At 37.9% G+C, this 17,413-nt stretch overlaps 1 protein-coding gene across 3 annotated transcripts in view; it reads left to right on the top strand.

Annotated features, from left to right (window-relative positions):
• Positions 1–17,413, top strand: part of RSPO2 (R-spondin 2) — a 158,783-nt gene that overhangs the window by 92,950 nt on the left and 48,420 nt on the right. For all 3 annotated transcript variants that reach the window (XM_021688579.1, XM_021688578.1, XM_021688577.1), the window contains one exon: positions 15,779–15,922. In XM_021688579.1, the coding sequence (XP_021544254.1) occupies positions 15,779–15,922 (144 nt within the window). The remainder of the gene's footprint in view (positions 1–15,778; positions 15,923–17,413) is intronic.

Below are 17,413 nucleotides of genomic sequence, written 5' to 3'. Positions count from 1 at the left end.
GTGTGTGTGTGTGTGTGTGTGTGTGTGTGTGTGTGTGTGTGTGTGTGAGAGAGAGAGAGAGCGAGATGGAAGGAGACTTGATTGGGAAAGAGTCAGATGAGGTGGAGAAAGAGAGGGACAATTGAGGAAACAAGATCACTGAAGAGACAGAAGAACACAGGACCGAAAACTAGCCTTGAATAGAACGCTTGTTGAATCAGCAACCTATAAAGTATCATCTAGCTCCCATCAGTCAAGGTTTCATTTTATTCATCTATCAGGAGGAGGGTCAGAAATATGCTGAAGTGACAGAAAAAGAACCAGTTCATTTTTTATGTATAAGGAAATAATCCATCCTCTGGCAACAAAATGATTCTGCCTCGTTTTGGCACTTTGTAAAAATGTGTTTTAGGCTAAGAGAATGTTGACATGTTTTTGAAATGACATAAGTTCAAAAACTAGTAATTTTGAACATCTAAGAAAACTGATAGTTAAATAAAACCATCCCTTAATTTGTGAACTCCAAGACCAGTGTTTATGTGTTTTTAAAGAATTACTACATGTCAAATTTGAGTGCTTTTGGAAACACCTGCCATTTCTGAATCATGAAATTTAATGATGCATTTGGGAAAAGGTCTAGGTATTTAAAATTAACAGAAATGTTTAAAATGTTTTTAATCAAATCTGAACAATTGTGAACTATGAGAGGGAGGTATATAATTACTCTGAGAACCGTAAAGTCTATATGATGTGTGCTTAAAGATCTGTAAAGATGCAGACCTCTAACAAATATGTTGCTATGATATCAGTATTTGTGGAATTATATGAGAAGTAAAAGAAAATAAAAAATTAAGAATATATTTAGAAGATGCTTATGGATGGACTGAAAACCCAGTTGGGTTACATGTGAAATTCCTATAGAATCAGACAATGGTATTTTATAATCACTATTACCCAAAGTGCTGCTAAAGCACCAGAGACAAATGGAGTTAGGTATATTACAGAATCATAAAAAGGGTCAGAGAAGGGACATGTTAGCCATTGGGTGAGAACAGTAATTGAAAGATTATGGAAACATTTTCTCCTGCCTTCACCATCTAGCCTGGGTGGCTAGACGGTGAAGAGTTAGGGGGCATTTGGTGTTTAACACCTGTGAAAACACTGGGTGCTATCCCCTCCCTCCCCACCCATGCCCCAAGTCTCTGATTGGTAGATCTGAGATGGTGCCCAAGAACTTAACATTTTCAGCAAGTGCCCAGGTGACGCCGGGCTGGCTGGGTCAGGAACTCCACTTTGAGAATTGCTACAGTGTAATAATTATGTTTCTCCACCTGTCACTGATGATGGAATAGGACACTTTATATTTAATAAAAGACAAGTCTTAGTACCACCTAAGCATATGAGGATATCTTGAGGAAATATGTGCCCTTCCCTACATCCATTTATCATCAGTATAACCAGTAATCCTAGCTCTGTCTGTGTGCTCTACTGAGCTGATGACAATAGAGTAGAATACACTGGCTTTCAGCCAGGCTTCCAATAATCCTGAATCCCCCCTCGTCTAGCTCTCATCTCTGCCTTCCCCACTTTCTCCTGACTTGCTCTTCCTCCTCCTCTGAGATTGCCATTACTGTAGGTATTCTGGCACATTGAGTATTTTAATTTATAATTGTGTCTGGTATCTTAGAGTCTAATTCTCTTGTTTTGACTTTGGTGATAAAGATTCTGACTGAAATATGGCTTCCACATGAATTGAAGCTTTGTAAACCATTATTTGGGGCCATGTTTTGACAGGAAGAGCAGGGGAGTGTTTATGGGCAGGAGAAGAGGATCATGGTGACTACTCAGACTGAGCGGATCCTTCCGATGGCTCTCTCCAAGCTGGCTCCTGGGCTAGATACCAGTCAGGTGTCCTGACTTCCTCTTTGATGAGGGATGAAGCTCATATTCTCTGGGTACCAGTGTCCTCATCTGTAAAAAGTAAGGGAGGCTGTGAGGTCGTTGCTGTCATATTCTGTGATTCTGCAACTGCCTCCAAAAAACGACTGCTTTTTGCTATTCCAGACCAGCTCCTCTCCTCAAATTCCTGGGGGGAATGGCTATTCTAATGCTCTCTCAACAACCCTGTGATGTAGGTAAATGTTTACATTTTAACAAGCTCAGAGAGCCTCAGAAACCTACCCAAGGACACACATATGAAGCAGAGATAAGAATGAGATCTAGGATTCACTCTGATTCTAACACCTGTGTTTCTCGTTTTGTTTTAACCCATTTTTATTGATATAATTGACATATAGTGCTGTGTATGTTTAAGGTATACAGCATAATTTTACTTATACATTTTATGAAACAGTTGCCACAATGTTTAGTTACATCCATCATCTCATTTAAATACAAAAAATAAAGTAAAAGAAATGAGATGTGATGAGATCTTTCGTATTAATTATAGTCATCATGTTGTACCTTACATCCTTAGTACTTACTTACCTTAGGACTGGAGGCTTGTACCTTTTGACCACCTTCATACAATTCCCCCTCACCTTACCTTCAGCCTCTGGTAAACACAAATCTGATCTTTTTTTTTTTTCCCCTGAGTTTGTTTTCTTTTCTCTTTCTTTAGATTCCACATATAAGTGAGATTATGCGATATTTGCCTTTGCCTGTCTGATTTATTTCACTTAGTGATGTTTCTTTAACCATAGCATGCTGCTTCTCTTGGAGAAAATAAAATCACAAAACACATTATTTGTTAGGCTTCAGAATCTCTTTTTGAAAGGTCCTCACTTTTAATTAGCACCCTTTGAAAGACATTCTCTTAAGCTGGTTTCTTTCCCAAAGAGGGACTTTGCTCTATAGGCCACTCTGCAGAAAACACACTGTCTTGGTTAACAGGTTACTTCCAGCTGCGGAAGGCTCATTGGCTAAAGTGGCTTTTACATTACAAAAGAGCTGCTACCAGCCAGTTAATAAACGGACCATAACTTAATAAGGTTAAGGAATTATTCTTTAAAGGGACCATGAGGATGGCCCTACTGCCCCTTTATGAGAACTTAATTGAGATGTCATTACCTGCTGAGTCTCTTGATTCTTGTGCTTGCTTCTCAAGAATTCCATCCTTGCAAGAGAGCTGGCTGTTTTGATGCACCTATGACTGGGATAGAACAAAGCATTTATTAATTGATTTTAGTTTCAGGGGATTGTATCCAGGCTTGGCCTCAACAGAGCCACAGTTTAATTGCCTGAGGCCAGCCAGTCAAGGGCTGGGCGTCTAAAAGGTGCTTAATACATATGAACTGGATGATTGATACCAATCCTAGGTAGCTCAGGGTCTCTCAGAGTAGGAGGGTGGGCTCAGTAATATTAACTGCTCTTCCGTGAAAGACCCCTTGTACTTATTACTAATAATACACACTTACTTAGCACTTTCTTTTTGGCTAAATCTTTTCAACAGCTTATTCATTCGATTCCTGACTATTTGAGGCAAGGAAATGGAGGCCTAGAGAAGTTAGTAGCTCATTCAAAGTCACCAACAGATACAGAGCAGAGTTGATACTAGAATGCATGTCTGGTGACAACCCATGTTCTTTGTTACTGGACTACATGTTTCTTGAAGTGCTTTTCAGTTTGTTTTAAAGGGATTGCTTTATAAATGTAAGGAACATACAAGCTAAAAATTGAAGCTACTTTTAAAAAAAATTTTTTAATTTTATTATGTTAATCACCATACATTACATCATTAGTTTTTGACGTAATATTCCATGATTCATTGTTTGCGTATAACACCCAGTGCTCCATTCAATACGTGCCCTCTTTAATACCCATCACAGGCTAACCCATCCCCCCACCTCCCTCCCCTCGAGAACCCTCAGTTTGTTTCTCAGAGTCCATAGTCTTTCATGGTTCATCTCCCCCTCCGATTCCCCCACTTCATTTTTCCCTTCCTGCTCTCGTCTTTTTAAACATATAATGTATTATTTGTTTCAGAGGTACAAGTCTGTGTAAGACTGTTGAATCACAGACCTGAAGCTACTTTTATATTTAATGAAGACATTCCTATTAACTAGTTTTAGCATTTAAAATCATGTAAAGGTAAACTAATTTCTTGCTGAGATGTGAAATATGATTAGAAAGGTAGTGGTACAGTGCAGCAACCAGGGAGGCTATTCATCATGGGACAGCTCTTTTCACCATCTTTATTATTCTTTTAGTATAATGATGAGGATAGATGATGATGAAGATAACTGGGTGATACTTTTCTATGTAATTAGGTGTATTGTGAAATATCTCCTGTCTCATCATTTTGTAGGTCAAGTTCAGGTAAAGAGAAGTAGCAGCTTAATGTGTTATGACAAAGAAAACAAGTAATAACCGCATATTTCAAGTAGTGCTTAAAAGCGAGGATGTTTTATTCAATTAATACTTTCACTGATCAGAATGAGTGTGTATGTGTGTGTGTGTGTGTTCACAACCCTACAAGGCTTCTATCAGGCATGTAGAAGTTCCCTTAATTAAAAAGTAATTATTACATAGATCTGGAAGAGACCTAATTGATTGTCTCTCTCTCTCTCTCTCTCTGCCTCATCCCCCTCAACCCCACCAAAAAATGTGCATGTTGAGGTTTCTAAATAAGTACTTCCCCAAAGTCACACAATTAGCCAGGAACAGTGTGACCCCAGTGACTGAGATACACCAGTGGAATAGTCTTTTTTTACATTGTTCCTTCAAAAATAAGCCATGTAATATAGATCAAACTATTGTGCACAATTACAAACCTGAGTCTAGAAAAATTTCAAAGTCTTTGTTCTTTTTTTTGTTTTGTTTTCTGAAATGGTGAGTGTGGTCAGTGTTTTAAACCCCATTAAGGATTTCAAGACATTAGATTTCACCTTCTAAAGAGAGAGTTCAAGTTGTGATTAAATCACATCTTTGAAAGAACACTGGATTAGAAGGAACTTAACTCTGATTTGAGCTCCAACAGTTACTAGCTTTGCAAGCTTACACAAATTACATAGCACAGTCTTGGGTAATAACTTCTAATTCTAATAACTGTCATGAATCTATAAAAGAAATCTCAGTAATATCTACTATTGGCAGTTACCATTTTAATATTGATCTCTTTATCATTTTATATGTATTTTACGTCTAGTTTCTGCAAAGTACAGTCTTCCTCCAGTGCTCCTCTCTACTTGGTTTACAGTTAAGGAATACATGTGCTTTTTGTTTCTTAAAGATAAAAAAGACATAAGAGCTTCAATGTAGAATATAAAGGTTGTTGCCTAATTTGGAAACGGAGCTCTTTATAATGTATTTTTATACCAAAATCATGCTATTGCATTAAAATATATAGGGTGGGCTCTGTTTCAGTGTTTATTCTAAGCTGATAGAAATCTAGTAGATTTGTTAGTCATTCCACAGTTAACACCTGTCATCCTCTGTTATGTCAAGCCCTTTTGCTAGGCCTTGTGATACAGAATAGAAGAAGCGTTCCGTTTTCTTCATGGGGTCCCCATTTGATGGGAGGATTATGACAAACCTATAACAACCACAAGAGAAGAAATGTTGTCTCGGGTATCTGGATGCTGGGAGGACCTGGGGAGTTTAGAGGAAACTTCGCCCTGGCCAGGGTACAGGTACCCGTGGTGACGAGGCTAGGGAAGTAGAAGGATAGGTCTAGCCAGAAGGATCTTGGGCTCTAAAATCAAGGGTTTAAACTGATCCTGGAAGTAAAGGGAAGCTGCCAAGGATTTTAAAGCAGGGAAATGACATGACCAACTTGGCCTTTGAAAGAAGACAGTGGTCCTCCTGTGGCCATAGCAGAGCCATCTTAGTTCTGATCGTTGTGACCTGTTGCCCCAGTGTGGCTAAGCCATTTAGGGTTTAAGAAGTGGCCACATCGGAGATGCCACCAAGAGCTCCAGTAATGGTTGTTCCCTGCACACCAGGGATGTTTCATACGCTGGTCCGTGGCAGTGAAGCCCTTAGTGCTTTGTTGAAAGCAACCCTGCGTTAGTTGTATTACATAACCCTCTAGAGAAAACTACTGGGCCACACTTCCTCTCTCCTTATTCTAGAAACTAGATTATATCAAATAGATATCCTGAGAGCTAGAATAACTATTTTCTTCTCTGTGGCACACATGGCTTTGTAATTTTCAATACTCCTCAATGAAGATTTTTTTTTTTTAATTTTTAATTAGAATCCTAATGGCTGGAAAGTAAAAAGCCTGCTCTGCTATTTAATAAAGGAAGTCTTATTTCTCAAGCTTACATTGAATTTTCTTGTGGGGTAGTTCTTTTGAATGAGCCTCTTATTTCAGTTTAGACCCAAGTTTGACAGTATCATTCTGTTTGAAAGGCAGATGCAACCTTGTGCTCGGTTTTCCTTTGTGCAAATAAGGCTTCTGTTTTGCACTTTAGTTTTTAAAGTGCATTCACCTTCATCCTTTCATTGGCTCCTGGTAATCCTAGGACTGAAGCGGTGTTATCCCCATTTACAGAGCAGGTAACAAGTTCTGAGAAGTCCACTGACAAGCCTGAGGGTTTGCTGCTCCTACATAGCATGGATGAAATGGTCTACTTTTATCATCAAACTGGGTAAGCAGAGATAGCAAAGCTACCTTCACAAACAGTTGGCAGGTATATCAGACCATAGGGTGAGGCAGAAATGTTAGAACGCAGGTTTTAGCCAAAAAGTATTGTTTGGTAAAATTATTCTCTCTCCTTTCTCTCCAACCATCCCTTCACTGATAAGTCAATGCCATATGTAATCAAGAAACTAAAAGCTTATTAAAACAGCGTGGAATTTTGACCTATTGACAAAGATGTCCTCTTTCTTGATTTATCAGTATTAGTATGAGAAACATGGAACTAAAAATGTTCCCACATTGCGATAACTCAATTCCAGCATCCTCTTACTCCTTTGGTATTTGTCTTATGAACACAGCCAGATGATGTACATAAGACATCACTATGCCTCCCTAAGCTTAAAAGCTAACATTTGGGATTTTAAAAATGAAACCTATTTCTTTTTTCCTTTTCCCTTCAATATGCCCCATGGCTTTCAATCATTCTGTAGCCTAGGGGTCAGCAAACTATGACCCACAGGCAAAATCTGGCTTGCCGCCATTTTTGTGGGGCCCTTGTAAGAATAGCTGTTAGATTCTTAAGTGTTTGGGGAAAATATCAAAAGAGGACTACACATTTTTGTGTGGTACACAAAAATGATACTTTAAATTTCAGGATTTATAAATAAAGTTTTATTGGAAAGCAGCCACACTTAATCATCTACATATTGTCTACGGCTGGTTTTGCTCTACCGTAGAGTTGAGTAGTTTAGACCGAGAATGCATGGCCCACCAAACCTGAAATATTTATTACCTGGCCCTTTAGAGGAAAAGTCTGCCAATTTTGGAGTGTGAAGGGATTGAGAGATTGTTCTTGTTTTCCTTGCATGATGGTTGAGTGGCAAGCAAGACCTGTATTAGCTTCCATATACTCTCCTGTTTCGTTGGGTGGAGAGAGATGCATTTTCCAACATTCGGAGAAATTCAACTAAGTCTCAAGTCTGAAGTTTATGAAAGTACTCTGGTTCTACCTTAATACGAAAGGTTGACAAGTTACCAAAAAAAGGAGAAGCACAAAGAGTAACCAAGATGAGAGATCTGCTATTTGGTAGGAAAATAAAAGCTGATAAGAGACATTAATTTGCTTTATGATTTTTAAAAACTTTATCACATTCCTTCCCTATTTTATTTTGAGGTAATTGTCCTCCCTTCTGATCTGGTTTAAGTGGACAAAGTCCATTTAAACCCCCTGGTTTTGTATTCAAGGCAACTGTGTCCAAGTTTTAAGTTATTTTGAGAATGACTTCAAATATGCATCACTTGAATACATGAGAAATGGAGCCAACATTTTTATAGTTCCTCATTGTTTGACCGCATGATTTTACACAAACCTCAGTGTTTCTTCAGATTTTTTTGTGTGGGTGGGCAAGATATAGTTGTTTATTTTTTTGGGCAAGATAAAATTCTTAAACATTCAAATATTACAGTGCATCTACCAACATATTTCACAAATTTGAGTTTTAGGTTTTTTTTTTTTTTTAATGAACTGTTGTAAGCACTGTAAAATGAGACAGGGGGGAAAAAGTTACTTTTGATAGTATATGTATCCTCCAAAGTTGAAATAAAGGACACTTTGGCATATAAGATAGAACTCTTATCGCTACCTGAAAAACAATATATAAATTTCTGACTGGATTCCATTTCCTAGCTAAATTGCAACTTGATTAAAATTCCAACCAAGTCCAGAATTTTACTACCTTTGTAATAATTTACTACCCTAATGGCTATGATAGACCACCTTTAGCACACATCAAAAACTGGACATCTTCATTGTACTTAAAAAAGGGTGCTGCACTTTTCAAGCAATATCTGTTGAATATTTTGTGATACAAGGTATAACAATATTTTGGATGGATGGGCTTATTTACCTTCAGGGAGTGATGCAATTTTTATGTGGTACTTTTCACCTGTTCTTTTTGTTCTCATCTTAAATTTGGTACTCCAAACAATCATCTGATATGGTTAGGTCTAGTATTTTCCCCTCCTATCTGTTGGTGAAGGGAGTAGGGCACAGAGAGGATGTAATTTTCCCTACCAAGGTCAAAATTGCATTTAGATCTCTGTTTTCCTAAGTTCTGGTTCCTAATGTTTGAAGTAGATGACTTTCTATGTAGGTAACCAATGAATGATTATATTCCATTTCTTTAGCTGCATGACCTAAACAAGGGTAAAGCCATTATATTGACTACAGGTATTGGTGTTTGGATAATGTCTTTCATTTGAGTAGTGCACATACATAAAGATTTATTAAAATGATTATATATACATATGTACCTACATATCCACTACACGTAGAGTATCCTTGTATCTTGTTTGTGCTTCCTTTCGTCCACCATCTTGGACTGTCCTAGTTGGTAAATTTTTACTCATGATAGCTCACATTCTTTGATCACTAATTACATAATAGATATTGTGTTGAAATCTTCACCTTTGTCAAACCTGCTGAATTCTCTCAACCCTGAGATATTACCTCTTTTTATAGATAATGATACTGAGGCAGCGAGTTTTGCCGTCTCACCCACAGTCATATAATAGTAAATGAGCCAAAATCCTAACCTCAGATCTGCTAACCACTGTGCTATTTGGAAGGCCACTATATTCTCAACGTAGTTCTTATTCCCTGCCTTTGGCTCCTGTTCCAAGTCTCCTATTCTGCACTTGATGCAGTTGAATTTCACCCTATGCTAATTCTCCTAACTTAGTAAGGGCAATCTTGACTTAACGCCATTCCAACGGGTTTTACACAGATTTCTACACTGGATCTTCTTTTAACTTAGTAGAGCTGGTTTTCTATGTCATCACACAAATAGTTCAGTTGTAAGTATGAAACATGGAGTCCTGAAACCTCTGAATCTGTCTTTTATTTTTTTTTTTAGATTGAAACATAATGAAGCTTCTAATGAGCTGTGTGTAACTTAGACCATACTACAAAAAATGTAATTTTAAATTTTAGGTCATAGTTTTCAACAGTCCCTAGCCTAATGGGATTGTTGCAATAGTACATATTAGAAATGCATGATTTTGGTAACATAAAGCTTAAAAACTTTAGTTAGGGATACATAAGCCATTGCAGGTTTTGAGAAGCAGTGTTAAACAGCAGTATTTGAAGTTGTTAGAGAAGCCTAAAAATATTTAAACAATTAAAAGTACTCTCGTATTAAGTTACACAGTTTAGTACTTCCCATGTGAAAAATTGCTAACAGTCTAATTTTGAATGTCTTTTGGAACAACCTGTCCCATGAATTTCTGTTAAAATTTTAGCATACACTGAGTGGAGAAGCTCTAGGGTTTTCAGGGGTCTGGCTTGATGCTCTTTGATACTTAAAACTCCAGTCTGAAGACTAAATACCCCTAGTGGGGGTCAGCATCGGTTACATTCTGAATGGAAATGCTGAATGGAGATGCCCAATAAAGCGCAGTTGGACAGTAAGCAGTCAGATTTTCGTGGTGTGCTCAGGCAGCCTGTACCCACCCAACAGCCCTGATTATGAAGAAATAATAGAAAAGGATGCATCTGTATGGGTCTGAGGTCTTCTTTACTTCACCGATTGCTTCCCCTTCTCTAATATTTAATTGCTGTATATAGAATTACACTTCCACAGTTGAGTTTAACAAAGGCTGGTTTTTCTCTGCTTTTAATTTAAGGTTTTAATTCTTCTGCTGTTTATATGATTGGCCATTCTGAGCTATTCAGTTAATGGATGGTTCTTGTCACCTAGACTTTGGTGGGAAGATAAACAAAACTCACTCTGTTGGTGTGCCAAAGCCCTGAGAGGGCTGGAACACCAAAGGAAAACAGGGTAACTGGGGATCTTTGGCTTCTTGGTTTTTCATCTCTTCCACCCAGTTTGTCAGCTGTATTGATTGATTGTAACTCCCTTTCCCATGACCGTTACCTCTTAGTGTTGAGCCTCTTGGTGGTTTTCCTTAGCCCCGCTCTCTTCCTTCTTTCAGGAAACCAAATTTCCTGAAAGCATGCACTCCCCCACTCACTCTGTATGTATGAAAGAGTAATCGCATTACTGTCTCATTGCCTGCCTGTGTACCATTGCTTTTAGTAGACCAGGATCCTGAAGTGCGGGAACCTTGCTTTCTCATCTGTGCCTCTTAGCTCCCCAGCATGATGGTTGGCCTCCTGGCAATTCTATCTGCTGAAATCAGGGAACAAACCAGGTACCATCTTGGTCATGTTGCTTTCATGGTCAAGAATCTATGAAGACCTCTCACTGCTAGTCAGACCAAGCCTTAAGCTTGAAACTAACTTCATTTTTATTAATTATTACTTAAATACTTGAACTCATACAAAGTACAAGTAATTTATAATTTAACTTCCTTGTTTGAAATGAAGTAAAATAAGAAGTGAAATTCTCCACCTACAGCAATCTACACCTAAGTAACCATCCCCTGATTCTAATCTCCAGCTCATTCAAGCCACTCTTCATGGGTCCATCACGTGCCATGTGAATTTTCTCTGTTGTGTGATTATGAATGGAGTCACCCTGGCCATAGCTCTACTCTTCCCGTTGTCTCTCTAAAACCTGCTCAGCTGAGGTTCCAACTTCCATGACCTATATTACCTACCACACTTCAATACTTATGTTCTCTATTATAATTGTTTTCAGGTGTTGGACTATTTATTCTTCCAATAAGATCTGCACTCCTGGGGCGCCTGAGTGGCTCAGTCGGTTAAGCGTCTGCCTTCGGCTCAGGTCATGATCCCAGGGTCCTGGGATCGAGCCCCGCATCGGGCTCCCTGCTCTGTGGGAAGCCTGCTTCTCCCTCTCTCACTTCCCCGCTTGTGTTCCCTCTCTCTCTCTATCTCTCTGTTGAATGAATAAATAAAATCTTTAAAAAAAAAAATCTGCACTCCTTTCCAGCTACCATGGCTTTTCTTTCTATATTAAAGGTATTTACAAGGCATGTGCAAGCGATCTCATACTAAGCATTCAAATGAGTTTTTAAATATAAAGGAATTGAGTTTTTAAATGGCACTTATGTTAGTTCACTTGGCAAGCATGAAAACTCCACCATGTGTCCGGCACTGTGTTAGAAACAGAATTTACAGACCAAAAGAAAAAAAAAAAACTAATGGCAGAACAGAAATGGGTCTGTCTTTTCCATCTCTAACGTACACAGCACATGCCTTTAACATCTACTGTGTTATGTTGCAGTGTTTTGTGAGTGCCTCATGGCCCCCTCCCTTTGGCTTTTGCACCTCCAGGACAGGGAATGGGTATTATAATTTTATGTTCTCAGGGTCTGGTACAATACCTAGCAAGTGCTCCACTTTTGGAGAATGCTTGGAATGAACTGTTGAACTGAACTAAGGATAATTTGAAAAATGTTATAATGGAGCCTGTATGGATACCACGGAAGGACAGGAGAAGGTTACCTACCCTACTTTGTTTCTTGGCCAGGGTAAGCTCCCCTCACCAAATTACAGCCCCATCAGATTGCATTTGGACACAGTCTCACTTGAACAGTAATTTTACTTAAACCAATATTGGCAGTGCTCGCTTGGATTACATTTTTGAGGAGGCACTGTAATTTAGAAGCATGTAAGTTGGCTAAACCACGGTCTTATTTCTGAACAAGGCCTTAAAGTACAGATTTTTATAGAGACCCATATTTAGCAAACTTTGGTATTCCTGTTTTCTTAAGCCGTATAGAGTTTTCTGAAGTTCACCAGTCTGTTGAATGATCCTATTGGTGTTTTAAAACTCATTTATTGATAAAATTAACATAAAGGTTTTCCCAGACCGTTAATACAATGGCTATTTCTGGGAAGCAGGCCTGATGTACCATTCAGGTAAATAAGAGGATATCTGTATCTTATGCACCTGTTTTGAATTTTTATTCATAATGAGAATGTTTCACTTTTCTAAAGAGGAATTAATAAGGTTGATGTGAATCCCACTTGTTTAAGGATGACCAGTTGAAGAAATTTCTGGGAGCGTGGATACAGGCTGGAGGGGAAAGCCTAGAACTATGAGGCTCCACAGTGGTTTTCTCCTAAGCAGAAGAGTTAGTTCTAGGAGAAGTAGCTGGACAGGACAGGGAGTTGTGGATGGGCTGGAGATGGTGAGAAGAGGTTTCTAGGAAGCATGTCAAGGAGCAGATTGTCAGGGTAGGTGGTTTATGCTGTTGCTTTAAAAAGCTTTCAGTTCAAAGGTGTTGGTGATTAGACGAGTTGTGTCCGTTTAGGCTGCTGAGTGTTGTGGGCTGCCTGCATGGTTTTTATGTTGTGGTGGAGTCACTGAGACCAGGAAGGTCAGCAGAGCTTTGGATGATGTTACGACTTGGTGCCAGTCAAAGTTTTTGTTTAAATGCTTTGTTGAATAAGAAATATTTAGGGATTTGTCCCCTAATGACTTGAATGAAGGAAAAGCACCCTTGAACATATGGAAACAAAGAATACTGGACAAGAGATGGTCAAACAGTTGTGTATTTTGAAGGCTATGGTAGATTCAACATTATAAGGGGTATAATTTCATGCACATAATTTTTCAGAATTTCCAATTCTGAAAAAATTGGGGATGGAGTACTATTCCTTGATTCGTTCTTACCATTTGGAATCAAAAGAATTTATTTCGGAACATTATAGCGTTATTTTCTGTAAATTTAAGCAAGTCTCAGTGTTCATTGAAATAACTTCTGTTTTAATACATAAATGCATTACAATTACAAAAGATTCATATGATTCAGAAATAGATAATTTTTAACCTATTTCAAAATTCCACCACCCCTTTCCCAAATTAACTTCTCTAAGCTCCTTCATGAGTGCACGCGTGGTTTTCTTGTACCATACTCTATATCCTGCAACTTGCCTTTTTCACTTAATGATAGATCTTAGAGCTTATTCTCAGTCATTGCTCATAATTCACCTCGTGCTTTCTCCTGGTTGAAGTAGTCTACAATTTGAATGCGTCAGATATTTATTATACTTAAATTTGAGGACAAATCATTGAGCTTTCTTTTAGCAGGATTTATGCCTGAAGAAGTCCTAAGGGACTTGACAGAGAATGATAGGTATTTCAGAAATTCACGTTCTATGAACTGGTATTAGGGCTATGGAATGAAATGAGGAAAGGGCGCTGCAAGTAGCAGTCAAGATTAGCAGAGGACCTTGTAACATTATTTCCAAATGCTTATTGCTATAACTTTTAGGCCAAAGAGCTTACTGGTGTAACTCGTGTTTTAAAGAAAACTCAGACTTTGTAGATAACAGCTGATCTATGAAGTGTACAGTCCTCTTTTCTTAATATAAATGCTTTGTTCTGTTCACCCCTTAGTTCTGTTTTATCTTTGGAATGTTTATCATTTCTTGGAAAATAATTCAGCTAGTAGGAAGGGCGGCTTGCTTTTCTAAAAAGGCAAGAAAACCAACAATTTGTGGACATGATGGTCATGTGTTTTGACCATGATTAAGAAGCTACTGACCAGCTATAGACCACCACTTCATTACAATATTTAAGATTACAAATGCACATTTTATGGGGTGATAAACTGTTCTTCTTTACCCACCATCCTCCCCAAAAGAACAACAGTGTAATTTGACTATGGACTTTCACCCATACCTAGTTGGTTTTCCAATTGTAAGTTTGGTAACATTTCACAGATTGAGTTAGCTGCTTCATGGTGGCCATTCAATGCATGAAGACCTGTGAGACCCCAAATTGAAAGGTGAAGAGTTGCCGTTTTCTTTTCATAGGTCCAGAACCTTGTCATTATTTAAAACATAATCTATTTCAACAAAACTTTTTGACTTTATTTTCTCAATTTTCAAACTATTCAGTGATTTCATGTTTTGGTTATATTTTCTATTCCATTATCTCTTTGCTTACAGGAACAGTCCATCTTAAGGCTTTTTCTGAATCCTTAAAGGACCAAATACAGTAGTGGCATTCAGAGGCTTGTTAAGTGAATAGAAGTGTTGCCATGGAGTTTTCATAGAGCTTTATGTATTCTTAATTGCCATCAATTAAGTCTGTTATAAGTAATATGTACTATAATCTGTTGAAAATCTGAGCTTTTAATTAATCCTCCAACCTCCTTTTTCTTTCCTCTACTTGAAGAGTAGAGTATATTTATTTTCTCCTGTGCAAGCCAATTCTCTCTGGTCCAGATGTTACTGGCCTACCAGGAAATCTGACCTAGGATACTTAGCCTATAAATTCATTCTTCTTTTTACACTTTGTTGTAATGTGTGTGGCTTCGTGGAAAAATACATGTTTCTAATCTGTTGTTTCTATGTGCAGACTGCCTATTACAAGCCAGTTGATTTGCATATGCCATTACAAATCTTCACAACAGCCTCGTAAAGTCAGTGATGTCCCTGTTCTATACAGAAGGAAATAGACACTCAGAGGCCTATTGTTGTTAAGAGCGGAGCTGGGATTCAAACCCAGACCTAGCAGACCTAAAAAGCACTACTTTTTCACAAACTGCAACTAGTGAAATTCTGTTAATGCATTATAGAAAAATTACAGATTTAGAAGGCAATTGGTTTGGGGGCCTCTCAGAATCAGCTCAGCCACTATTAGCTGTGTGACTTTCTCTTAAATTCAGTTTTCTTATTTGCAAAATAGGGATACCACTGCCCACCTTGTAGGATTATTATAAAGACTAAATGGAAATGCATGTAAAACCTTTGGCATATTGTAGGTTTTCAAACTAGTGACCTACGCTACCCCTCCAAGTTAAGACACCTTCTGCTGAAAGTAAATGCCAGCACTAACCAGCATTAAACAGGATTTTAATTTACTGTCCTGAAACAGAAGATACTGATTAGAATATTCCCATTGTGTTTTTCACTATAGGTTTTTTGAAGAGCAGAACAGATTTCAATCCCAGCAGCAATGAAATTTGTAGTGGGCGTGTTTTCTTTTTCTTTTTAATCCTTTGTTTTAATCTCATTTGGAGTTGCAAAATTTTCTGAAGGGTCTTATGCTGCCGAAGGCCTAGGCTGGAATGCTGTCTCAGCCTATTGATGTGGTGAGCTGTTGGAAGAGGTAGGAGTGATTTAGAATGTGATGGCATTAGGAAACAAATGAGTTGAACGCATATTTCTTTGACTACTAGAATTTCGATGGAGCTAACTGGTAAATTTGTGTTATTTGCAAAACAAGTAAATTTCTTTGACTGAAATTTTCTTTTTCTCTTTAAAATTGTTTTTAGGATGCAGAATAGAAAACTGTGATTCTTGCTTTAGCAAAGACTTTTGTACCAAGTGCAAAGTAGGCTTTTATTTGCATAGAGGCCGCTGCTTTGATGAATGTCCAGATGGTTTTGCACCATTAGATGAAACCATGGAATGTGTGGGTGAGTAGTTTTTCATGTAACTTTCAAACTTTTATTTTAACACCTGTTTCTTGAAAAATAATGCATGCTGGATATATTCAACTTAAAAACAAATTGGTTCTCTTGTTAATTAGAACTGAAAATTAAGTTCTTTGCTGACTTGCTGAATTTTTGGGGCATCAGGACATCTGTAGTCTACTAAATCTTGCTATAAATTTGCTAGTTGTGTGTTGGCTAGTTCAACTATTTAAGTGCTGGTATGGCTTTATCATCTGTAACACATAACCTTTCTTACCTTAAATTATTAATAACTGTTAGAGAAAAGCATTTTGTGTAGAAGAACAAAATTTCCAAGCAGTACCATGTGGTTAACTGTTCTATCACTTTTGTTATGTAGCTTAATTATGGAGCTTCTTGTTTAGCCATTTAAAAAAATTGGAAAGAAATTTTTTGTGTAAAATGGATTTTGTTGATGATTGCATGTTGCAAAAGTATATTAAAATAATGTTTTACTGAATTTAGAATGCATAACTTAATATACATGTGTACACTGCTCATGAATAATTAGGAATACACATTTTATAAATTTTATACTTATGGAGTGTTTGAAAAACACTTTGATATTTTTTTTTTTTTTTAATTTTTTTTTTTTTTTTAAGATTTATTTATTTATTTGAGAGAGCGAGAATGAGAGAGAGTACATGAGAGGGGGGAGGGTCAGAGGGAGAAGCAGGCTCCTCGCCGAGCAGGGAGCCCGATGCGGGACTCGATCCCAGGACTTCAGGATCTTGACCTGAGCCGAAGGCAGTTGCTTAACCAACTGAGCCACCCAGGTGCCCCACTTTGATATTTTTATACAACTGATGAAAAGGTAAAGATCTATAGTACCTACATTTTGATGAATACCTAATCGAATGAATCTAATCTCCAGGTGTAATGGCATTGACCCCACCCCCACCCCCAAATTTTATTTAACATATTATATATCTGATATGATCTATAACAGAATTACGTATTATAAACGAGACTTTCCATCACCTTAAAATGGAGACTTAAAAAAAAGTGAGAACTTGGGGCGCCTGGGTGGCTCAGTTGGTTAAGCGACTGCCTTCGGCTCAGGTCATGATCCTGGAGTCCCGGGATCGAGTCCCGCATCGGGCTCCCTGCTCGGCGGGGGGTCTGCTTCTCCCTCCCCCTCCCCCATCTCATGCTCTCTCTCTCTGTCTCATTCTCTCTCTCAAATAAATAAAATCTTTAAAAAAAAAGTGAGAACTTCTTTTCTGCAGAAATATTGTTGAAAGAGTCTGTAATTATATATTTGAGGGTTTGCAGAGAACACCTTTAAATGACCGGTTTTTGAAGAAATGTGTACTTATGTTCCTGTTTATGTGTGGGTTCATGCATTCATACAGGTGACACTCTATTTAAAAAGTCACTAGAACAGAATATTCAGAATGTTGAATTTGCTTTTGAGAGGCAAGATCCACCCCCATTACAAATGTTAAGTGGAAA

Source organism: Neomonachus schauinslandi, chromosome 4, assembly GCF_002201575.2.
Source record: "Neomonachus schauinslandi chromosome 4, ASM220157v2, whole genome shotgun sequence".
Classification (NCBI taxonomy): domain Eukaryota; kingdom Metazoa; phylum Chordata; class Mammalia; order Carnivora; family Phocidae; genus Neomonachus; species Neomonachus schauinslandi.
The sequence above is the reverse complement of the archived record's forward strand: the minus strand, read 5'-3'. Positions and strand labels throughout refer to the sequence as shown.